The sequence below is a fragment of the Colossoma macropomum genome, unplaced genomic scaffold (genome assembly GCF_904425465.1).
Source record: "Colossoma macropomum unplaced genomic scaffold, Colossoma_macropomum, whole genome shotgun sequence".
Lineage (NCBI taxonomy): Eukaryota > Metazoa > Chordata > Actinopteri > Characiformes > Serrasalmidae > Colossoma > Colossoma macropomum.
Window position 1 is genome coordinate 7,948,475 of NW_023494803.1, and position 26,009 is coordinate 7,974,483.

Sequence of the window (26,009 nt, forward strand, 5' to 3'; positions counted from 1 at the left end):
AAAGCCAGACTGGCTACAGAGCCACGCATCACTTCTTCAGAAGCTTGACCAGAGACGAGCCAGCTCCACACCTGGACACAGACTCTCACGGTCTTCCTGCATGCACAGAGACTGACAACGCTAAAGGTAAGGACTCATTTATAACATAACGGATAAGGGTGCATTTGGAGTCAGTGATAGCTGTTTTGGTATAGTAGATTAATAAACACGAGGCTGAAGTCAGCTTCTTGTTAGAATTTTCCGTTCCGCCTTAAATGGTGTAGCAGTTACATTCTGTTAAAATGGAAATGCTTCTATCTGCATTTAAGGTGGAACGGGACAATTCAATCAAGAAGCTGGAAAAATGATACATTCAGCCTCGTAAATGATATATTAGGTGCCAGAATGTAAGTGCTGCCCCATTTAAGGTGGAACGGAATATTCATCAACACTGAAAATAACAATGTGAGTACTGACCTGTAGCATTAATGTGTTTGAGCTGATACTGACCACTCAGTAAAGAACTATACCAGTTCAGAAAACCTTTTATGCTGATGTAATGCAGTGTCTGTGAGTTTAGACTGCAGTGGTAGCAGAGTGATATCTGGATACAGTGATTCTGGAGATGAGTTGGTTGTCTTTGCAGTCTTTTTTGCAGAAAACAGTCCATTTATAGTCCAGATGTCCTGCTGTTTGGCTTTATTTGACTCCTGACATCTTTACGAAACATTTGAAAGCACTGTAACAGTAACTACTTCTGCTTCTGCCTGTAAAAAGCACCGGCATTTTTACAGTATACAGTATGTTTTTGCAGTTTGACACTGTAAGTGTAACTTAAAGCCATTCTCAAGTAAAAGTGTAGTCACTTCAGTTGAAAGATTGACTCAAGTAGAAGTAAAAGCAGCTTCCAAAAACCAAAAGGGAGTGAAACATTATCCCAAAAAGGCCCAAAACTCCTGCACGTCTCAGTGCATCTAGCATAGAAGTTTGTTAGGCTCTATTCTTCTCTTTCTCTTAAATAAAGTCCAGTCCAGGAGCTGAACCAGCACAACAGAATGAAATGAAACAAAAAAAAAGCAATTAGGAACTAAATGTGACGGAAACTGAAAATAGAGAAAAGTGCAGATCCACCAGAAATGCACCAAAGCGCATGAAACTCAGCAAATGCAACAGGTTACTGTGCATACTCTGCCTCTCTGCCTCTCTTAAATGCTTTAGCAGGTAAATTACACCCCCCTCCCCACCCCCGGTTTGTGTGTGTGAAGGGGGGGGGGGTTGGGGCGAACACGTGGCAGTGCTCCTCCACTCCTACTATGAGCGGGACGTTCCTCTGCCTCCATGCTGGAGCCTCACATCCTCACGAGCGCACAGCTGGACAGCTGCAGCCCCTCACGTCCCACACGGAAAGTCTTTAAGATTATCACGTGGAAAAACGCACCACATTTCACTGGACAGTGAGCGATAAACCTGTAGAGTATTGGACACATTTCATTGGACAGCAAGAAAAAACAGAGAATGAAATGATGCATCATAGCAGAAAAGATGTATCATAGCAGAAATATCATATGGAAAATTATGAGTGTTTTGTTGGACGGTGTGAAATATCATTATATGGAAAGTGCATTCTTCACGAACTCACCTATCTTAAGGTTTCAGGTTTCAGGATTCAGTATTATGAATTATTCAATACATGCTATTAATTATTCAGTAATTACTACAGATCTTTCATGAAGTATTATAAATTATTCAGTAACTGCTGTGAATAATTCAGTATTTAGATTGATTTGTACCATGATTTATATGAATTATTCAAAAACTACTGTGTTGTTCATTATTAACTACAAATTGTTCACGTCAGCTATGAATTGCTTGGTAACTACTATGGATTTTTTAGTAATTACTTTGAATTATTCACTGAATATTATGGATTTTCAGTCATTATTATTATTAGTTATCATTAGTTATAATTAGTTATTAGTATTTACAATGATTTGTACAATAAGTACTGTGAATTCTTCAGTAGCTAGAATGATTTATTCAGTAATTAATATTGATTATTCATAAAGTACTATTAATAAAAACTATTAAAACTACAGTGAATTATGCAATAAGTACTATGAGTTGTTCACTAACTGTAATGAATTTATCTGTAACTATAATTTGTTCAGTAATTACTATGAATTGTTAGCATGAGGCCTGAGTTATGTAGTTATTAGAGTGATAAATGTTACTGTGCACATGAAGCCTTGGAGTTTAAGGAGTTAAACATAATCAGATACAGTAAACGTGGCTACATTGACTGAGGTTGGTATAGGCTGTGCTTAGTGTTTCAGGAGCCCTCCATATAGCCTGAAGGTGACTCTTAATAGTGGAATGTGTTTCCGAGGTGCACAGAGTTCGCATAGCCTCCTGCAGGATTCTGCCTGATGATGTCAGCTTTCTGGGCCATCAGGACTTTTTAAAAGGAATAGTTTGGCAAAGGAAATTTACGATCAATTAAAATTTACAAAGTAGAAATGTTCAACATGTTCTAATTCCCACACAGTTAGCATTGTTTAAAACTGCATGTCATTGCTGCCTTTTGTCCATGTTAATAATAGACAGTATCAGAAACCACATAATTAAGTCTATTAGAGATTATTAAGCTCCACACATCAAGTGAGGAAAGCTTCCGGTACTTGTTAGCCAGGCTATTAGCCTCATCGCTCCAGTGCAAAACTAAAGAACTTTCACACCACTTATACAAAATCTGATATATGCCCATGTATGCACATACAACACAAAGGATCAGGAATATTTAAAATAAATTGCTGCTGTCGGAAAAAATCTCCCAAATGATAACTTTACGGTAGGAGGAAAAAACATACTCTACTTTTAATGTAAGTCAATGGAACCAGACTTTTTTCTGAGTAATTTTAGCCCATTTCTTTTGGTCCATTCATCATGAAATTTACACACAATGTAAAGGACAACAGGCATTTTCAGATTATGTCAAAAACTGAAAAACAACAAAAATGGACATACGAGGTTTTCTTCTGACAGCAGCGATATGTACGTGTATGTCGAGTGCATATATGCAAATATCAAATATGCAATATATGTGAATCATATATATACATATGTATACATATGTGTGCTAGGTAGGTTAACACATCTCATTACAGTTATAATTGTTATCGTGTTAGCTGTTTGCTTTTAAATATGAAATCATTTAAGTGCACAGCTTACAATGTGCATGGTTTTAGAATTTAGTTAATTATGCTAAATTTGACTCCATTAGGAAACATGAAAGAAACAAAGACATAAACATAAACACAAAGCTTGTATATATGAGTAATATATGCCATCAATATATGAGTAATGTTATTGTTACATATCTGTGTTTGTATATGTTGATATATGACTGAAATCTATGTCTCATATTTAAATATGGCCAATTTCAAATAAGTTGGCATACAAGTCACATATATGTCTGTATGTGACTAATATAAGGGAAATCCATATATGCTAATGTTATATATTTGAAATCCATATATTGCCATATATCAGATGTCCATAGGGGCAAACGTCTTAGGTTATTAGCATTTGGGGAAAGGAGGAAAATATGTGAATTAACTTTTTGGCTAAACTGTTCCTTCATACCCACTTAGACATTGTGTTTGTAAGCCTTATGAACTCAAACTAAAGTTGCAGAGGTTTAATGTGTGAGTCATATGTTTAATAATCTAGCCTGCAGCTATGTTTGGCGGAAGGACGCCTTCGTTACTGTCCTCGAAGTCAAACACAGTCCTGTCAGTGTGCCAAAGAACACTGGATGAGGAAGCGCATTCTTCTTTTTTTATTTGTGTGGGAGACATCACTTAGTTTGTTGTAGGAGATTTAGATGAGAAATTTCCCAAATGTGAACTGATACCCTGACTGTAGTGGTCAGTCTGGAGGTGTTGACTCCACTAGCAAGATTCTACAGTGAATAGTTTCTCATTGATTATAATACGTTCAGGAAAAAATCTTGGTGTATTCTTTTTACTGAGCTTTTTTAAACAATGATTATGAATGATACCAAAAGAAGTGAATAAAATCAAATTGAATCATCACAGTAATTTTTGTGATATTGAATTGGGATAAATTACATCAAAATAACTTGTTCTAAGCATATTGAAACTATTGTAAGCACTTAAAAACCACTGACCAGAACATTGACCAGCTATGTTGCATTCTATGAAAGTATAATTAGGCCTGACTAGTGTGTATAAAATTGAATACAAATCATTCTATTCATAGTTTTGGTAGTACATCTTAAATGTGATCATCAGAAATCATGGTTTTTATAATTGAACAACTACAAAAATATGATATGTTGTGCATCGCGAAAGTTTTGGGGATGTTATATTTCAGATGCAAAACACCTCATGGATTCACTCACTCACGTTTAGCAGGCTGAAGATTCTCCACAAGAGGGTGCTAGTAGCATGTCGATGCAAGGAGATTTTAATGCTTTGCATTAGTGACACTGTATGTGTCCTTGTTGTCATATCACCAACTTTATGGTAAAATGTGAGATTTCTTGATCAGTCAAACTGATTGAATTGTTGTCAGAGATTCACACTCCTAATCGACTTGCAGGCTCACACATACACACGCATAAACACGCATAAACTAATATATAGACCTCTAAATTCACGTTGTCTTTGTGTATTTGGTGCCATGTGCCTGTTAGGACCTCAGGTTCTAAGCAGATTTCTAACGAAGAAAATAAATGTTTTTGAAAATGCTGTTTTTTGGTAACTGAAAATGTTCCAAAGCCAAAGTTTTGCCATGCAGACATTTTTCCTCCAAGTATCACTGGATCTTCTGAATTATAAGCTTGTTAAAGGGTCGAAATACGAATATTGCTGCATGCAAGCTGCAACACTGCTGCACCCTCGACTGACATCATAAGACTGGCAGCCTAGCTAGAATACCCCACACAAACCAGCAGACTTGGTTAAATGTGGTAGTTAAGAGGCTACAGTTTGAGAAGATGATCATAATCATTTGAGTAAAAATGATCATGAATCATACCAAAGGGAGTGAAGGAAATCACATAGGATCATAGTGAAATATGGGTGGGAAATATAGACAATATGTTGTCATACTGTGATAAATTACATTACAGCAAGCTGTTCTGAGTATATTGTGGATATTGTCAGTGCCTTTAAGAACAACTTCAACAACATTGTATTGGTTGTTTTCTTAAATGTGGCACTGCTTTTTTCTGTCTGTTCTAACTTATTAAATATGGCTAACCAAATGGTGACACATTGTGAATCATGAAAATGTTGTGATGTTGGATTTTAGATGCAAAATTATGTCATTTCAGCGCACAGGAATTGCTTGTAGGATGCATGTAGCATTTCTCATATTTTGACTGCTAAACAACACAGCATAAAACATGTCGCCATATATGGAGCCTTTTTGTTAACTACATTTTGCTCAAATCTGCTGTAAAGTTATATGAGCAGGACACCAAATACAGAAAAATGCACGACATCAGAGGACTATCCATCTAATTGACGGTTGTCCTGTCATGTGCTGCGGTCAGCTGCATGTGGACGTGTCTCAGCTGAGCTGACCTCATCGATGGACTGAGTTGTTGTAAATCTGCAAAAAACAAAATGTAAAACTAAATTTAGCTTCTGTTACCCACAAATGAAAAAACCAATAAGGCAGATGGTGAGCAGATTTGGTGTGACCCCTCCAGCACACTCTGTGTGTACGTGTGATTAAGACATTTGCCATAGCATTCCTTCTGTCCTCCCCCCGCTTCGCCTCAGGGTTTACAGAGGTGTCGTGTTTATACAGCCACACACACACACACACACACACACACACACACACACACATCTGCGTTTGTTCTGCCACACACATAATGCATGCTAGTGTCCTGGCAACTTCACACACATACAGTCATATGCAAAGGTTTTAACACCCCAGGTCAAACCCCATGCCACATTTTATAGTTATTATTATTTTGACATATGTTAAATTCACTAAATAAACAGTAGTAGTGATATTAAAGGGATATTTTTCCACACCTACAAAGTTCAGTCTTGGAAGTTGGTTTTGCATTTTCTGCTTCACACCATCCAAATAATCCCAAACACATTCAGTGGTGTTGAGGTCTGGACTCTGGGGTGGTCAGTCCATTGTTCAGCTTCTTTGTTTGATGTGTCCGTCTCCTTTTCTCAGTGAGGTTCTTCTTGACAGCTACACATCCTTTCAGACCCATAGCACTGAGTTGTCTTCTCACAGTGGAAGGATGGACAGAAACACCTGTGGATGTTTTCAGATCTGAAGCAGCTTGATTTTCTCCTCTCTCTCAGAGATGAAAGCTTTAAGTGCTGTTTATCTGATGGGGGCAGCTTTGGTGTCTACCAGGTCTTCCAGGTGGTTGTTTCTCTGTAGCTTTAAATCAGTTTTGCAAACTCCAGTTTTGGAAACTTCACTTATTTTTCTTTGACTTTCTCATTCTCATTTCTCATTCCTCATGCAAGTGGATTATCTTTTATCTTTTCAGAAATATCTATTGAAAAATGAATAACTTGTGCTTAAGGGCTGTTTTGACCTTAATAAATGAAGGGTGGTCTCTGACATTTGCACAATACTGCATGCATTCTAACAAACACAGATGAAGGTATGATTTGGGCAGTGGCTTTGCTATGCAGATGGCTATTTATGTGACAGGCCTGCCAAGTGGCTGTCTGTGTGTGTGTGTGGGGAGGCTAGACAGGATCTGTTTGTGTAATTTGGAGGGATTCGTTAAACACTGCTGTGCAGTTCTGCTCTAATTGCAAACATCTTTGTATGTTTAACTGGACTTTTTTTGCATCTACAAAGCTGACAATGTCTTACTCATCTCTCTGTCTCTCTCTCTCTCGCTCTCTCTCCCCCTCTCAGGATGGCGCTGTACTGGTTGGTGCTGAGTTTGTTCTTCCAAACTCTTCATGCCCACGTTGACTTCTTCACCTCTATCGGTGAGTCATCTTCACCTCTATACTACAAACAGTGCTATTGTGGCAAGTGACAACTTAAATGTAGTCTAACGTATGGAATATTTTTTTATTATGAGATTGTAAGAAAATTATTGTTCTTCAATTTATTTTTAGATTTTTTTTACTTCTCTACAACAAATGTCTACAACATTTAATTTCACCAGACAAAAATACATATAATATTACTGCAACAATCTCCAAAGAATTCATACATATTTGTTTTTGTTTTGTTTTTTTTTGTTTTCGGTCCTATATATATATATATATATATATATATGTATATATATATATATATATATATATATACTATAAGCTTATTGTTACTGTAGGAATAACTTAGCATCCCCAAAAAAGTAACTGTACAGGAGAAGGAAAAAAACTTAACTGTCAATGTAAGAGCATATAACAGTATTTTATATTATGCCATTCTGGACCTGTTCTGTGGCCCATTTGTCATGAAAATTTTAACACGGTTCAAACAGCAGCTGATATTTTCAAATTATGTAAAAACATTAATAAAACAGCACAAAATGGAGATGTTTTGTTCTGATAGTAATGTTATATAAACCAGTTAACATTGTTCAAAACTGCATGACTAACTCATCACACATTTGCCTCAAATTGTGTCAAATAGTTAATTAATCTCAAAAAGACTCGCTTATGTGGTTTATCTGAAAATTCAGGTTTTTGAGATGTTTGCTGTTGCCATGCAACAGAACTTTTGTTCACTGTGTACATTCAAAATTTCACTGAACTAATTTCCCTTAAATTCTTTTAAATGACACCACTTTTCATTAATTTTCTCTCCTTTACTCTCTTTCACTGTAAAAGTTTGGTGGTATGATTGACCTTTGACCACTGTAACCCTCAGGCCAGATGACTGACCTGCTGTACACAGAGAAGGACCTGGTGACATCACTAAAAGATTACATCAGAGCAGAGGAGAGCAAATTGCAGCAGGTTAAACAGTACGTACACACATGCATATACATACATGCAAATAACTAATAACTAAATAATCAATATACAAAAACTATAGATCTCCTAGATCTCCACACTGCCTCTCACAGTCTGTGTTTGTGTGTGTGTGTGTGTTAGGTGGGCAGAGAAGTTGGACTCTTTGACCGCGACAGCGGTGCAGGATCCTGAGGGCTTCCTGGGTCACCCTGTCAATGCCTTCAAACTGATGAAGAGGCTAAACTCAGAGTGGGCCGACCTGGAGAGCCTGGTGCTCAAGGACACCACTGATGGTCAGTGTGTTTGTGTTGTTAATATCAATATATAAATATAGACAGAGAGGAATGAAGAGTTCGGTAAGAAAAATAAGAATGAGTACTCAAATGTGTTCCTGATGAAGGAATTGTATTAATGCCATATTGACAATAACTAACTTGCTATATTTTATTAACTCAATCAAGAAATTCAAAGCTTTTTTTAGTGTTATTGCTTGTAGATGATAAAAATGCAGATATCAGTACTATAAACTCCAAGTATATCAATGTACTGTATACCTATACACCGAACTACAGTGAGGTAGTATGTATAGTACTTAAATTGGAGTATAAATAACCAGGATAACAAGAATTTTGTTGTTCATGTGGCATGAAATGATGAGTCGTGCTTAAAAAGCTTAAAAACTAACAAGGTTAAAAAAGGGTCCAGGTCAGTTTTGATTACAATTCTGTTTCAAATAACCAAAGCATCTCTTTCTCTCTCTCTCTCTCTCTCTGCAGGGTTTATCTCTAATCTGACAGTGCAGAGGCAGTACTTCCCCACGGATGAAGACCAGACTGGAGCAGCTAAGGCTCTGCTCAGATTGCAGGACACGTACAAGCTGTCGGCCAACGTCCTCTCCGCTGGAGACCTGCCAGGTGAGTGTGTGTTGGAGGGCGTCCGTGTGAGTACAGTTAAGTTTCGAGGAGCTGCTGAAGAACATTTTTAAAGCGCATCCTCATTTTAACATTGGATCATATCTCAGTGGGTTGAAATCTAGCTTGATGTTCATTTAAGTTTCTCTTATTTTTCTGCTGAGTTTGTGTTCGCCAGCTCTTCCTGCAGTTTTTCAGATATTGACATCATTCCAACTCCGGAATGTTCAGTCTGATTGGGAATGGTGCTCCCAATCCTTTTTGCACATATGATTGAATGGGGTGCAAAGGTTTATTAAAGGTCCATTAGCAACATTTTAGTAACCATGTGGGATATCATAGCAACCACCAGCAACCACCTAGCAGCCCTCTAGCAATCCCTTAGCAACCACCAAGGATACCATAGGAACCACCTAGCAACACCTTAGCAACCACCTGGAATACTATAGCAACAACCTAGCAACACCTTACCAACTACCTGGGATACCATAGTACAGTCTCACAACACCTTAATACCAGGCATGCCATAACAACTGTAGGACTGTAGGATGATGAATGAAATATACCCGAAAATAACAGGAATTTGATTGGTTGCTCGCTCAGGTGTTGTCCATAAGAGCCGTATGACGGTGGAGGACTGTTTCGAGCTGGGGAAAGTCGCCTACTCTGAAGCGGACTATTACCACACAGAACTGTGGATGACGCAGGCTCTGAAACAGCTGGACGAGGGCGAGAGCTCCTCCGTAGACAAGGTGACCGTGATGGACTACCTCAGTTACGCCATCTACCAGCAGGGAGAGATAGACCGGGCGCTGGAGCTCACCAAGAGGATGCTCAAACTGGGTAAGAGGGCGACTCTGCAGGATGATTAGCAATCAGATGTGGCCACTTTATTAGAAACATGTACCTTGTAGCTCCACCTTGCTGGTGTACAGTTAGAGACTGTAGCTCATCTGTTGATGCACAGTTTGTGCTGGTCATCCTCTATCCCTTCATCAGCAGTCCATATCTGACCAGCTCTCGGCTGGATATTTTGGATTGACGTTCCACTGTCAACCTAGCAGTGACACTCACGTGGAAGAATAATACACTATGCAACAACATTTGAAAATGGTCCCAAAAAGGGTTCTGCGACACTCTTAAAAAACGATGGTGCTTCAAGGGTTCTTTAGTAAAGAAAATGGTTCTATATGGAACCATGAACACTCAAAGAACCCGCTACATGATCCTTTGCATCATGAAAGGGCTCTTCAGATTGATGGAGAATGTGCTGTCAAATGGTTCTATATAGCACCCAAAAGCGTTCTTCTATTGTTACAGTGTCAAAGTTGTAACAATAGAAGAACCCTTTTGGGTGCTAATTATAACCCTTTTCAAAAAGGTTCCATATAGAACCATATACAACACATTCTCCATCAAACTACTTCACCATGCAAAGAGCCATTTAAGAATGAAATGGTTCTGTTTAGAACCATGAGTTCTATATAGAACCATTCTACTGTATATAGCGCCATCCCATGCTTAAATGGTTGAAGCGCTCTAAAGACCCATGAAGAATCATCTTTTTAAGAGTATAGAATTAATAACTGATTCATAAAAAAGCCCAGTGATTTATCTCTGCTCACTTTGCTCTGACTGGATGACCCGGATGCCTTGTTTTCATCATTGTCACTAAACGAGAGATGAGAGACCCTCATCACTAAATGAGAGACCCTCGTAAGGAACCGAGGGGCGTATCGGTAGTACAGTCTAAATTTCAAATGTGATTTTTCAATATGTTTTGGAATTGTTAAACCCTTTAAGTGGACCTATAATGTAGGTTGGGCTCAAAGTGGCCAGTGAGTTATTGCTAACCTGTATTCTGCTGTGTGCTTTGCTGAAATAGTGTTTGTGTGTGTGTGGTTGCCAGATCCTACTCATCAGCGGGCCAACAGCAACCTGAAGTATTTCGAGTTCCAGCTGGAGAAGCAGAGGAAAGCAGAGGAGACAGAGGGGAAAAAAGAAGTCAAAGAGGAAGAGAAGAAAAAGGTGGATAAACGAGACGTGCAGATGAAGCGCTCTAAAGACCCTCTGCCCGAGAGGAAGAGATACGAACAGCTGTGCCGGGGAGAGGGAGTCAGAATGGTGAGAACTCTACACCTCTGTCATTCTCTCGTTCTTTCTACAGATGGGCATTTTCTGACCATTGTTACCGTTCGAATATTTGCCTTTTTAAACCAGTAGTATTTACAGTGGTGTTGATGGGAACCAGGGGTCACCATGTCTACAACACAAATACAGCCGTGTTATTAACTATCCAAAACCACCAGTGAAGCTACACGCCTTCTGAGTTTTTACATGTAGTGTTTACTTTAACAAAAGAGGGTTCTTCAAGGGTTCTTTAATATAGGGAATGGTTCTATTTAGAAGCATGGATTCTATATAGAGCTATTTTATACTTCACCAGTTCTTTGCATGGTGAAATGGTTCTTCAGATTGATGGAGAATGTGCTGTATGTAGTTTTATGTGGAACCTTTTGGAAAATGGTTCTGAAAGGGTTCTGCTATTGTGGCGATGTCAAGCTTGTAACATTTAGAAGAACCCTTTTTGGTGCTATGTAGAACCAAATACAACACATTCTCCATCAGTCTGAAGTTAAGCGTGAAATGGTTATATATAGAACCCATATTGCTACATAGAACCATTAACTTTACTCAAGAAACCTTGAAGAACCATTTTTTAAAAAGAATTGATAAAATAGTGGCCAATCTTTAAAAAGGTCTTTTTGGGGGCTGTTTTAACAAACAGATTTAATCTTCTAAATGTGTTTTAGATTAAAACCTCTCAAAACTTCTGTGTATTCAGAACCATTTTATGTACTAACCTTCTGTGAGGGAGCTAAACTCTTCACACATCTGGTTCCCATCACCACCACTGTAAACAATTCTGACTCGATTAGAAGTTTCTCTAGAGCCGAACATTTTACTTTAAACCACTCTGAATGACTCTGTTTCATTACAGTTTAATAATGCGGAAATTTAAAGTGAGACACAGTGTTAACTACTTGCATTGTGTAGTATATATTATGTAATGTTATGTAATATAAATGTCATTTATAACACAGAATGTATTTCTTTTTTTTATTCTGACAAGCACGTTTCATATTTTAGTACTCGATTTAGTAAACAAATACTAAAAAGTTCAGATGTGTCTATATTTAAATGACCACACCCATTCCAAGGTGTCGCTCGCTCTTCCCATCCTCTGCTGCATTTCTGTATCATACAGTTTTCTCTCTCTTTACCTGTAGACCCATCGTAGGTGGAGCCGTCTGTTTTGCCGTTACCAAGACAACGGGCGCAACCCTCGCTTGATTCTGGCTCCTGTGAAAGAGGAGGATGAGTGGGACCGCCCCCGTATCGTCCGCTACCACAACATCATCTCCGACTATGAGATCAGCAAGGTTAAAGAGCTCGCCAAGCCCAGAGTGAGTTCTGCTCTCTGATTGGTCGCTGCTTGTCATGCGATGCTTTTTTAGTTCTGTGGAGATTTTGCACTGTTTTTGTTTTTTTTTTTAAATAGGTTTGAAAGCACAGTTAGAACAGCCTTAGTTTTGGCAAACCCTAGACATCATGAGTTTCACAGTTGAATGGAGGAGGGATTTTCGGTCATCTGATTTGCTTGAAATTGATTCCAGGAAAGGTTCTGTTTCTCTAGAGACATCGAGCATGTCTTGGCCAGTCAACTACCCAGTATTACAGTGTTGTAAACGTTAACCAGGCAGAAACCAGATTTTCCAAAGGGAGGATATTTAGGATATCTAGGGTTTTTTTATGTATACTGAACTGTTCTTTTAAAACACTTTTTGTTAAATCCGTCTATACTACAGAACCTAAAGGTGTTTTTGTTTTTTTCCGGACCCAGGACTGCTTGCTCTGAGAGTTTGGTACATTTAGTGTACAAGTGTGAAAGCTGTTTTCGAGCTCAGGAGCAGTCCAGAGAACTGACTTCTGGTCCTCCTCAAATCAGTGGAAGGTCTGCGTGGGACTGTTTCTTTTCAGTCCCGCTCCCACAAGATTTCATCCCGCTCACGCAAAAAAATTGGAGTAATTTGTCCTGCTCCCGCCCGAAACCGAAACGTTTTGCCCCGGTCCCACCCGCGCAGTTCCGTCAAGGCGAACTGACATCCAACGTCTGAGAGTCTATTCCCAAATACACTGAAATAACACAGCAGTCATGGCCGTCAGGCTCACTGTGAAGTAACACAAAGCTGGAATTAAACCATAGATGGTTATTTTTGGTGTTTTGCTGGGCAGCTGTGGCCGTCAGACTGAAGGCTCCACCATCTCTGTAAACTAGGAGAATTTGCATGTTTGTTCATGTGATCGGTTGCTTCGCAACTCTTTAGAATGACTTAATTCATTTTAATTGCTTTACTGTTATTCTTTTTTATTGTTTATATATGATTTAGAGATTGTTCTACTTTCTTTAGGTTATTCATTAATTTGCGAGATTTGCGTGTTTGGCCTGCTCCTGCTGCCAGTGTCCTGGTTATCTGCCCGCTTCCATGCACAACTTTGAAAATTAGTCCCACGCCGCAACATATTGTGCCAGGTCCCGTGGGACCTGCGGGAGTCTGAGGGAGTGCTGACCTTTGGTCTGGGATTCCCTTTCAGGGTGGTCCGCTGCGCGTGTGGAAGCTTTCTGTTCCTGGCGCTACGTGTGGCGTGATTGGTTCATTTTTTAACTGTAACTGTTTCAACTTATTGCATCACTTCCCTTCTCAAGTTTTGGGATGGCAGGGAAAGGATTGTTGCAGACAGTGGAGGAGAAGGAATGCCTCACTAGATATATGAAGTGAAGAAGGCATTCGAGTGTAAAAGGCCACAACTCATAAAAACTCTCAACTGTTCCGTTTGAGTGTTTATATCCAAGGAAAATAATGAAAAGTAGCGAACGGACGAAGCTAGTGCCGACTGTTTTGCAAACCTGCGCGCAGAAAACTGGCATATGGAATTGTGCAATCGATCCACGGTTTGGAAGGTATTTTTGTGTGTGAAAGCAGACCAGCAATAATGAGCCCCTTCACCAAACAAGCCTAGAGTCAGTCCTGGGTCCGGACTCAAGTATTCGAGACAAGTGTGAAAACGCCCTAAAAGTCAGGAGGGGAGAGCGGGGCACAATGTAGCAAATTTTGTTTTTTTGCTTAAAATTTTAAAAGTATTTGAGCAAGATTAATCATTTTTATACAGGCAACTTACTTACACATCCCCCTACAGTAGAAAATATAAGAAGGTCTGGTAGAAAGTCTGGGAGAATTCTACAAACACAATTGATACAGTGTTGATTCTGCCAAATTAACTTTTTAACCTGACTACATAAAAATATATGTACCAAAATAAATATTGTTAGTGAAAAGAGGCTAACAATAGACAGAGTAGAGCTGCAAATAACAGCATGATAAGACTAAAATATGTTTTATTTGCATACAACTGTTTGGAACTGATATTGGAGCATATGGACTATTCCCATTGTTTTTTCTTGGGAGGGTTTGTTGTAACACTGTGCTGAAACTACCTCCGCCATGTGGAGGCTGTACATTAGCCTTTATAGCTTTCACTGTGAGTTATTTACTATAGTGCTCACGGAGACAGAGATTAAAATAATATAGGAGCGAATTCTGTGATTTATACATATAAACCGATATTTGAAAATACACAAACATACACTGATATTAAAACAGTCTTCAGGGTGAATCTGGAGAAAGATTTGTCCGGTTGCTGTCAAAATTCACAGTGACGTTGCTATGGGAATACAAGAAGATGACCAATACATTTTACATTGTTTCCCATGCACCCCTATTGCTCTGTGAGACCTATACTGGTATAGATCATATAAGACTTGGCACTATTTTGGACTAAACCAATCTAGTGTAGCCTGTGAGTGCCAAACAGAGTGTGTTAACCCCTTTCTGGCTCCTTAGCTGCGGAGGGCCACCATCTCTAACCCCATCACGGGTGTGCTGGAGACGGCCTCCTACCGGATCAGCAAGAGGTAAGGCCACGGAGCCGGTCCAGCTACAGGGGAGCCATGCTGCCTCGTTGCTCCTCTAACTCGTACAGGAGCCACAAAACTCCACAGCAGAAACAATAAATTATAACTAATAAAGTGGCCAGTGACTTTACATCAGACAGCCATAACATTAAAACCTACATTCATTGTCCAATTTATCAGCTCCACTGACCATATAGGTTCACTTTGTAGTTCTAGCCCCCTTTCATCCTGTTCTTCAATGGTCAGAACCCCCACAGGACCACCATAGAGCAGATATTATTTGAGTGGTGGGACATTCTCAGCACTGCAGTGACACTGACGTCATGGTGGTGTGTTAGTGTGTGTTGCGCTGGCACGAGTGGATCAGTTTTTGGTTGGTGGACCATTCTCAGTACAGCAGTGACACTGAGGTCCAGCAGCACTGCTGTGTCTGATCCACTCGTCCCAACACAACACAGACTGATACATCACTACCACATCAGAGTCACTGTAGTGCTGAGAATGATCCACCACTCAAATAATACCTGCTCTGTGGTGGTCCTGTGGGGTTCCTGACCATTGAAGAGCAGGGTGAAAAGGGGGCGAACAAAGTATGCAGAGAAACTACCGCCTGGACTTGTAGAACTACAAAGTGCGCCTATAAAATGGACAATGAGTCTAGAAACAATGACGTAGTTGTAGTGTAATGGCTGCTTGGTGTGTACAAGAACACTCAAACTTCTAGAACATTCTAGATCCTTCAGGATATCATTCTGAAATGTTTTAGTTTAGATTGTAGATGTTATTTTCAGGGTAAGTGGTGGAACAGAATTACCGAGAGAATGTGCTGTTGCTGAGGAGTTATGGGCCCTGACTGCTTGGCGGTTTTATGCAACAGCGGTGGATGAGAATTGAAGGAAAACGTAAAGAACACAGTGTTCTTTGCTTTCTCCTTAAGCAGTTTTAACATGCTTTGACTGTGGTGGAACAGAGACCAGTGGACAAAAGTTCAGAGTATGAAAAGCAAATGTGCTAGAAATGACTGGATTTAAGGGGTCCATATCCTACTTTTTTTTTTTCTTCCATTTTGTTTTTTGCCCTTAGGTCCACTTATGATGTTTCTGTGGGTTTATGTACCAACAACAGTAATAATTCTTTTTTTTCATGACCATTTTCTCTCTATTTGTTAGAGTAAAACAGGCTGATGGTGTTACTGTGCCCTTAAGGCATAAGACATATATTTAAATGATCTACGTTCTGATTGGCCTGGCCTGTATTGTGACTTTATTAATTGGGATAATTAATTATTTCATTATTAATAATTTCAGCATGACTGAGCTGGCTAAGTCATGTAGGTGGAACCGGCAGATTAATGAAAATTGTTTTTTATGGCATCACAAAAACAATGAATTCAAAATGGGCTGTTTTTGCAGCTTAGCCTTTGTATGTGGGGAGCGAACAGTATGTGTTGAACAGTGTTCCTCACACTATTTTACTTCAAATTCAGTTTTGCATGATATGGGCCCTTTAAGTAAAGAAGTTGAGAAAACAGCTGAATTAACGTACTATAGAATTGAATTGCTTTGTCCCTGTTCAGCCGCTGGTCATCATTTAGCATTATAAGCCCTATTGACCTTCTCTTTCTCTGTCTGTCTCTTTCTCTTTTTCCCCCTCTCCATCTACGTCTGTGTGTCTTTCATATTTCTGCTTGTCTCTCCCTGTCTCTTTCTCTCTCTTTCTCTTTCTTTTTCTCCCTCTGGGTATAGCTAAGGCGCGCCACAGTACATGACCCTATTACGGGAAAGCTCACCACTGCTCAGTACAGAGTCTCCAAGAGGTAAGGGGTCAAACATGGTCAAAGCTTAGATTCCACTGGCTTTGCAGTTCAACACATGCTGATATTTTGAGTGGTTTCAAGGGTTATCTTCCTTTCATCTACTTCATCCAAAAATTTCAAAATTGAAATCCAAAATTGCTTGAAAATAGAGAATAGTATTAGAGAGACTAAGCTGTCGGCTAGCCTGCCTGCTGCTATTATCAGGACTTGAGGTGGCGGTGAATTTAAGGCATCAGTTAATTTATAGTTACAGTGAATTTAAGGTGGCAGAAAATTTAGGGTGGCAATAAATTAAAGGTGGCAGTGAATTTTATGTGGCAGTGAATGTACGGTGGCAGTGGATGTAAGGTGGCACTGCATTATATGTATCAGCAAATTTAAGGTGGCAGTGAATTTAAGGTATTTATAGAAATTTATAGAACTTTATAATAATTTGAGCATAGTAAAGACCCATATGTGCTTGTTTTAGAGTGGAGTTTGTATTTTTATATTTTCAAATATAAAATATATTTGTATATTTTCATCTGCAGTAGCCATGCACTGTTTAAGTGAATGCTGTATTTTCATTACAGTTAGGCGAAAACTGTTGCCTGCTTTAGTTTGGTTTGAAATAGTTTATTGTAGAGAAACTAACTGTCTCCTTGTAGTGGTGATAGGAACCAGGGGTTACTACATCTATAACACAAATTAAGCCATTTTATTTAGTCTTCAAAACCACCAGTGAATCGACACGTGCCTTCTGAGTTTTATATGTAATGCTGATGATGGTAAAATATATATATATATATATTTGGGGACTATTTAGCTTCACAGCGCCCTGCCATGAATGTATTTTAAATCTCATCTCAAAACTATCATAAAACTGTCTCCGATATCAGGCTGAGTATTCATAACCATTACATGTAATAAAGGTCTGGTTCTTATCACCACCACTGCAACCAATTATGACTCTGTAAGTTTCTCTAGAACAGAACACTTCACACCAAACCACTCTGAATAACTTTCTTTACATCTTAACAAATTAATTACTCAGGAATTTTAAAAAAATCAGTGGAGTTCCTCTCTAAGTTAAACCCATTTTGTTAAACTAAGTGTATTTAAACAGCAGAAAAAAGAAGTTTCAGTGTATCACTATCACATATACATTCTAGGACACACTCAATGTTAAAACTCACTGATGAGAAGGTTAAGGAGTGTAAATTCTTTTGGTTTTCTGTTTTTTGTCAATTCTTCTGACCCTCCTGTGTATGTTAGAATGTACTCCGAACCCCCTGTAAATTCCAAGAGACAATAAATCACATTGTCTCCAACATACAGGCACACCAGCTGCACTCTGAACAGTCTTTGCCGCTGCATAACCAGCCGTTTGAGTCTACGCACGAAAATATCCTTTAATGAAGATATAGATAGAAGGCCCAGTCATGCTGCCGCCTACACTAGAGTGGTTTAACTCACCCTGCTCATTACAAGCACACACGTGTGGAGCTTTTAAACTGGGTGGGGTCAGTTTCACCACATTTCCTCCAGTTTGGTTTCATCTGTGGCACTTTTGTCGGGTTTAATCCAGGCCTACGTGAGCATGTGCACGCATGAAAAAGAGGGAGACACTTATGCAAACGTACAAGTGAAGAAGGAGTTAGAATGAGGAAGAAATGCTGGAAGGAAGACAGAGTGGAACAGACCGAGAGAAAGCACAGATACAGGCGCAGAGGGATCAGATCAAGAGCGGCACAGACGGCATGATCTGATTGGTCGCCCAGAGATATGAATTCAGGAACGCGTCCAATAAAAACACGCCTTTCGTCGCGGCTGATTTGGCCTCTGGCCTTTAGCATAGCTGAGATTCCAGCACCATAAGCAGCCTTTACATAGCGCAGCCTCCAGTGTTTACTGTTTGAATTTCGTACATCAGAAAACTGGCTGCTTGTTTGATTGACAGTTACCAGACTCATATGTCATAGAAAGCCTCCAGCTCTGAACCCCACACTGTAAATCCTGATGAGTTAAGTTTGAACTCGTCACCTCAAATGAATGAAGTTTTGAAACTCAGTCTTTTTAAGTTGTCTGAAAATATAAATATACACCACATAAACTACACTGAAAGCCCTGACGTTACTTGTACTTACATAATCAAGTTATAATTACTAATTTTCCCACAATTAGTTGCTATAACGTAATCCAGGCAAGTTGTTTGTACTGTCTGCTAAAAATAAATAAGTGTACTTATAATTTAGTGAATTCCTAGTGATATATATATATATATATATATATATATATAAATAATGCTGCTCTCATAACAAAACCTTGTATATCCATTTTTTGTCGTTTTTAACTTTTTGACATAATTTGAAAGTGCCTGTTGCCCTTTACAATATATGTAAATTTCATGATGAGTGGAGCAAAAGAAACTTGAAAAAACTACTTGGAAAAATGTCTGGTTCCACTTACTTACATTAAAGGTGAAGTATGTTTTTTCCTTCTCCTGTAAAGTTATCACTTTGAAGATAAAATGTTTTGCTATATATATATATATATGAGATATATATGCGATTCTTTCACATCTCATCATGATGAGATGTGAAAGAAAAGTCATTCAAAAGATATATACATATATATATCTTTTAAACGACTTTTCTTTCACATCTCATCATGAATATGAATAAATTATAAAATGATATAGTTACTCGAACTTAAAAGCTCAGCTTTCTGCTTTATCAAGTCATTCCACAAGATCAGTGCTATAGAGATGCCAGTGTCCCCCATAGTGTTGCACACTGTGCTCAACAAAAAAGCACCTTCTCCAGGTTCAGTAAGCATCACTGAGAAGTACAGTTTCCTCAGACGTGCGACAGAGAAGAATTAAACTTGACCGGGTGGAATATTTTAGGCTGCAGAACTCCCTGTGATCAAGGTCTGACTTTCTAGTGTTGCTTTCAACAGTAAATTACAGGACTTTGCTGTAAATATTGCAAAAATCACAGAAAAACTGCCTATTTTTTGGGATATTTTAGGCTTGGCAACCATGGGTGGAGAGAACAATAAATCATGGTCAGTGTTGAATAAAAGCAGCTTTTGAACTTGAGAACTTGAGCTCTTCTAAAGGCTGAAAAGACGTCTGCTCATGTCGCTTAACGTGACAGTACGTCATTTTTATGGCTGAATAAGTTGAGTGGAAAGTGAAACATAATATGTAAAATTTGTGTAAAATGTACCTTTGAGCAGTTCAGTTGCTGTATTTAAGGACATGTAAAACGTGTTCGAAATACTGTGGACTCAAATGCCACTCTAAATCTCTTTCTCTTGGACTAGTGTTTCCATTTGTGTGTCGGAGAGAAAATTAAAGGGGAAAGAGCTGCTTACACACTCCTTCTTCTCTTTCTCCTTCCTTTCTTTTGTCCTTCTCTTCACTTAACCCATCGCTTTGCTTGCATTCGCACATTTATCTCACTACAAACAGACTTTGTTTCACGTTGGTTTTCTGTAAATTCCTTACAGTACAGATGGGCAAGTCAGTCCAACTCACAAAGTGCTTCAGAATTAGCATAATTTATCATAATAAACTGTGAAGTAGCAAGATTTACATCAGATTGTACAGTTTTATGCCCTTCCAGAGCTGCTATTACTGATCTCTGCCCTATAATATATATATTTTTTGTATTAATTTGGCTACATAAGAAAATAACATATTTTCTAAAGCTGAAACTAAATTTGGGGGGATTTAGGGGCCCAGACTAGCTGTGAGAAAGTCTGTTTGAAGATCATCTGCATGAGCTTTGCTTTATGAACTTGTATACTGGCATCTGTTCAATTCATACTTCACCCATAAATGCTAATGTGGCCAAAAATAAATGAGGTGGAACTTATTATGTTCTGTGTATTAATATTAGCATTTCTTGGTGGAAGTATTCCTGTCTTCCATTGTTGCGGAATTATGTGTCCTAATTTGACCCCTCCTCCTTTCTCTTAGTGCCTGGCTGACCACTGATGAGCACCCAGTAATCGAGAGGATTAACCAGCGGATAGAGGACCTCACAGGCCTGGAGATGGACACAGCGGAGGAGCTGCAGGTGAGGGCCAGTGCTTAAAAACACAAAAATAAGATATTTACATATTTCATAAATATATTAAATAAGCTTTAGTAGAGTTTCTTATTTAACATGGCTATGAAAAAGTGCTGAAAAAGTGTCGTTGCCTCTTTTCAGGTCGCAAACTATGGAGTTGGAGGACAGTACGAGCCTCATTTTGACTTTGGCAGGGTGAGTTCACATCTGCCCAGTTATACATACAGAGAAACTAGAGTATATTATCATGTTGAATCTTAAAAATACATGTAATTCATAGTTTAATAAAGTAGTGCCCTATAATAAAAACATTTGATATAGAACATAATGTATAGATTGTACAGGTTAAGAACATCAGCTATGTTTATATCTGTTTCAACTACGTTGATGTTTTAATGTGTATTTTTAATACTGCTCTGTGTGATTGATTGTTCCCATGTGTAGAAAGATGAGCCGGATGCATTTAAAGAGTTGGGCACAGGAAACAGAATCGCCACCTGGCTCTTCTATGTGAGTTATTTCACACGTCTGTTCTGCATCTGTCCATCTTTATTCTTTCATTCCATCTCTCATCTCACATGCAGTCTATTATCATGCACTTGATTTGATCTTTGTATCTATTTAAGGGGCTTAAATAGTTTGGGTTTAATAGTTGCCTTGCATATCATAACAGTATATTTTATTAGCAAGTCTTGAAGTAAGAATTTAATGCACAGTGTAAATGTTTGTGGGGGGTTTCTTTAGTTTTTCAAATATTCTGCATAATTCTAATAGCTTATAGTGGTTTGATATGAAATGGTTCAATGCAGAGAAACTTACATTTTTTTACAATGGTGGTGATAGGAACCAGGGGTCACCATGTCTACAACACAAATATAGACATTTTATTTACCATCCAAAACCACCAGTCAACCTACACGTGTCTTCTGAGTTTATATATGTATTAATGATGATGATAAAATAGTCATAAATCTGAAAAAAAAACAATTCTTTGGGGACTATTTTGCCTTGGAACAACCTTCATTTACCCCTGGATTTAAAACAATATGTTTTAGGCCCAAACCGTCTGAAAACTGACATCAAACAATGTTTCATACATCTGGTGAATTCATAACTGTTTAGTATAATAGCTTTTTGCAAGGGAGCTTTTAGTGACATTAAACTACTCAGACGTTTGGTTCCTACCACCACCACTGTGAACAATTCTGACTCGGTAGAGCATTTCACAGTCGGAGCATTTCAGATTAATCCACTCTGAATAATTCTTTACACCTTAACTACTTAATTACGTGGAAATTTTGAAAAATCAGTGGAACTTCCCTTTTAAAAGAATTGCTTGATCAGACATGCATACAGTGCCCTCCACAAATATTGGCACGCCTCATAATCGTGAGCGAAATGAGCTGTAGAAAATATTCTTAATTACTTATCAGCCTTATAATTAATTATAATCAGCAAAATCTAACCTTACTTATGTTATACAAAGCCTTATTATTCAGTAACTACAGGGACTTCAGTGCAAACTAATGGAGCTCTTATTAGTTTATAGAAGTGTTTAATTAAACCTAAGGCTTGTCAAGGTATAAAGACTGAAAGAAAGAAATAAATCTTGTCATGAAAAACATCTGTGTGTGCCACAATTATTGGCACCCCTAGGAATTCTTAAGAGTGAAACTAACTGAATTATATTCTCATTCATAATTAATGTTTTAAAGTTCACCTGAGTTATTAAGAACACTTAAATGGTCAGTCATGACTTCCTGATTACTGGGAAATATATATGAGATGAAACACAGGCCAAATTTCCTCACAAATCAGGAAATGGCTACAAGAAATTAGCTAAACAGTTGAAAATACCTATTTCCACTATCAGGGCAATAATTAAGAAGCTTAAAACAACTGATAAGAATGTGCTGGTGAGACGACATAAGTCTATACTGACCCGGTGAAGATTGTCAGAGTGGACAAAGAATCTCCAGGCATCGCAGATGGGGAATTGCAGGCATTAGTTAGGTCTTGGGGTTAGAATGTCTACAATCAAAGACCACCTGCGTTTGCCAGGAAGCTTAAACTAGGCCACAGTTTGGATGTACAGCAGGAAAATGATCCAAAGCCGCTTCAAAGTCATCACAAAAATGGTTGACTGACCACAGAATTAAGGTTTTGCCATGGCCACCCCAGTCTGACCCTGACCTAAACCCCTTAGAAAGCCTGTGGGATGAGCTTAAGAGGAGAGTCCTCCATGTGGAAAGGGTGCCAACAATTGTGGCAGACATAGATTTGAGAAAAATATTTATTCTTGATAAGATTTAGGATTTTTTAACAGCCAGTTTTGCTCATATTTACCAGGGGTGTCAATATTTGTGGAGGGCACTGCATAACCCTGACTGGTGGCTGTTCATTTTCATTTATTGTTTGCAACCTGAGCTTTTTTTAACTGATTATTGTCCACGTTGCAGATGAGCGATGTGGCAGCAGGGGGCGCTACAGTGTTCCCAGACGTCGGAGCTGCAGTGTGGCCCAAAAAGGTAGGTTCTCTAAAAGAGTGGCAGTATGTGCTGAACTAGTCTGCGCTACTTTCAGGTGTTGTACTGTATGTGTTTGTGTTGTTTTGCAGGGCACAGCAGTGTTCTGGTATAACCTGTTTGCCAGTGGGGAGGGAGACTACAGCACAAGGCATGCAGCCTGCCCGGTACTCGTGGGCAACAAGTGGGGTAAGTGTGTTCTTCTGCCCTGGACGCTGTCACTACGGGCCACTGTGGTTGTTCTGTGTGTCGGAGTGTAGCTCAACTATTTCCAAAGCTCTCCTGGAGGAAAGACCAGCGCGTACAGTTACATTAAATCAGGTGCTGCTGATGGAATTTAACAAATCCATGACTGGAGTGCAGTGAGATGTCAAACCTGTGATCATCTAACTGTATTCTTCTAACCAAGATATTAAAAACTAATATAAAAATATATAAATATGAATAAAAAATTCACCAGGGAGAGTTAAATCTGTTTATCAGTATCTTTGTGACTGCCTAAGCCTTCTGCTCTGTACTTTATATAGACAGCATGTGCATATATACACCGTCTCTTTGGAATTATAAGGTTCAATCTGCGCAGTTTCGTGATATTGAGCTTCAAAAAATTGTGCATTCCAAGTAACAAATGAATGTACAATATCAAATCCTATCAAATTTGTAAATGAATTTTTTTAGAACTGCTCAAATGCAGAACCTTTAATCCTAAGAACTCACTTTCTGCTTAGGCTCTATCTGTCTACAGGTATTAAGAAGTTCAATTTAATGCTGTCTATAACATTTTTATGACACTTATTTTTATTACTTATTTAATTTTCATGACCTGACCAAAATGTCTTATTTTGGGAGAAGGAAGAAAAGATGGATGAATGAATGAAATTAATGTTTATGTTGTAATTAAAACCCAATCGATTTAAATGTTTACTATTTAATTATCTTTAAAGCTTGATATTAATAAAATATAAGACAATAAAAACAAGCAGAACCTGGTTGGTCCTCTTGTTCTTATTCGAGGGGTTGATTGGCTCACAGATAAAACCTTATAGAACTAAGTTAGAGTTTGATTTTGGAGACAGAACCTTTTTGTTTTCTTAATAAAGAGTCCAAAATCTGTCACATAGAACCTTAAAATTCCAAGGAGATGATATATATATCATATATACACCGATTGGCTGGATATTTTTGGTTGGTGGACTATTCTCAGTCCAGCAGTGACACTGAGGTGTTCAAAAACTCCAGCAGCACTGCTGTGTCTGATCCACTCAGACCAGCGCAACACACACTAACACACCACCACCACCACATCAGTGTTACTGCAGTGCTGAAAATCATCCATGGGGGTCCTGACAACCGAAGAACAGGGTAAAAGGGGGCCAAGAGAAACAGATGGACTACAGTCTGTAATTGTAGAACGACAAAGTGCACCTATATAGTAAGTGGAGCTGATAAAATGGACATTGAGCATAGAAAGAAGGTCATAATGTTATGCCTGATCAGTATATATATATATACATATATATACATACACTTACACACAGTGTAATTTCTATATACTAACACTGTGCAAACTGCAGTATAAGCTTCCATTGCCTTTTAGCTACATTAGAAAAAAACAGAATTAATTTCTATTTTCCATCACATTATTAATTTAATCTTCTGGGAAACTTCGGTTTGTACTACAGACAGCATTTTGAAAATATGGGGTGAGACTTTTTTTCCCCTGCCTTTCGTTCACACTGTTCCTCTGCCTCTCCAGTATCGAACAAATGGATCCACGAGAGGGGTCAGGAGTTCAGACGACCTTGCGGCCTCAGCGAGACGGAATGATGAACGGAAAGCGTTTGCTCTTCTTCCATCCCTCCTCCCTCCTGCCTTCTTCCTTCAAAGCCCCTCAGTGCCAGATAGTTCAGCACTGTAGACACTGACCATCTCCCCCACTTTCCTTTTCTCCATCTCCACCGGACTTGAAGCCTGGGCTCTGTGTGAGGTGTCTCTCACTGTCCCCCCAGCTGACCATGGTGGTGTCGGAATCCAATTAAAAGGCTTAAAAGTGACTCACAAAATGTAAAGGATAAAAATACACTGCGTAGCGAAAAACAATCATAGCAGCTGAAATTTGTGTGTACTTTTGTCCTTCATATAGATAACAGTTCATCTGACATAAGCAAGTGTAGTTGAGATTACTTTTGTTTTAAAGCGGGAAAGTGGCCATCAGTCGGTCCAATGTCGGTCAAAATGTTCAGCGTTGCACAGACACTCACTCACACTCCTGCATGGCAACAAGCATGAACATCTTAGTTTCCATGTCTAAAATATAACCACTGAAATATCCAGGCACTCCAGACTAAACGTAAAGGAGAAGAGAAAGAGAGAGAAAAGTGAGTAAGAGGCCAGAGAGAAGAGAATAACAACAAGAGTTTAGTGTTTCCACTCTTCTGACCAAAGGAGACGTATACAGAAATGCTGACCGCCTCAAAAATAAATGAGCTTTTGTCCAAATGCAGCCAAAGCCTTCCAGAGACAAACACTACCAAGATGACCAAAGTACAGCGCCAAAGAGATTTTTGTTTTGTTCCAGGGGCCTACGCAAAACATTTTTTTATTTATCTTTAGAGGTCAAAACCTTTTTTATGTGCTTTTGTGTGAATGGAAGTATGTTTTTGAATGTGTTGTTTTCTACGGAAATAAAAATAAT

General features: G+C 38.7%; 1 protein-coding gene across 3 annotated transcripts; it reads left to right on the forward strand.

The window, feature by feature from the left end:
• p4ha1b (prolyl 4-hydroxylase, alpha polypeptide I b) lies at positions 1-25,977 on the forward strand. Of its 3 annotated transcripts, XM_036594163.1 has the most exons (16): positions 1-126; positions 6,916-6,992; positions 7,882-7,978; positions 8,109-8,260; positions 8,744-8,881; positions 9,482-9,721; positions 10,788-11,002; positions 12,169-12,345; positions 14,842-14,912; positions 16,663-16,728; positions 20,696-20,795; positions 20,931-20,984; positions 21,234-21,299; positions 23,249-23,317; positions 23,407-23,503; positions 25,071-25,977. In XM_036594163.1, the coding sequence occupies exons 2-16, from the start codon at positions 6,917-6,919 to the stop codon at positions 25,139-25,141; spliced, it is 1,689 nt and encodes a 562-aa protein (XP_036450056.1). In that variant the 5' UTR covers positions 1-126; position 6,916; the 3' UTR covers positions 25,142-25,977. The 3 variants fall into 3 exon arrangements, with proteins under 3 accessions (XP_036450056.1, XP_036450054.1, XP_036450055.1); XM_036594161.1 differs by lacking the exon at positions 16,663-16,728; XM_036594162.1 differs by lacking the exon at positions 14,842-14,912 and having other exon boundaries at positions 16,658-16,728.
• Positions 25,978-26,009: the final 32 nt, after the last annotated feature.

Excerpts from the sequence above, each read along its gene's own strand:
- p4ha1b (XM_036594163.1), top strand. The coding sequence starts at position 6,917 with ATGGCGCTGTACTGGTTGGTGCTGAGTTTGTTCTTCCAAACTCTTCAT. Across the intron at positions 12,346-14,841 it reads AAGAGCTCGCCAAGCCCAGA|CTGCGGAGGGCCACCATCTC; the intron begins GTGAGTTCTGCT and ends CTGGCTCCTTAG. Across the intron at positions 20,796-20,930 it reads ACACAGCGGAGGAGCTGCAG|GTCGCAAACTATGGAGTTGG; the intron begins GTGAGGGCCAGT and ends GCCTCTTTTCAG.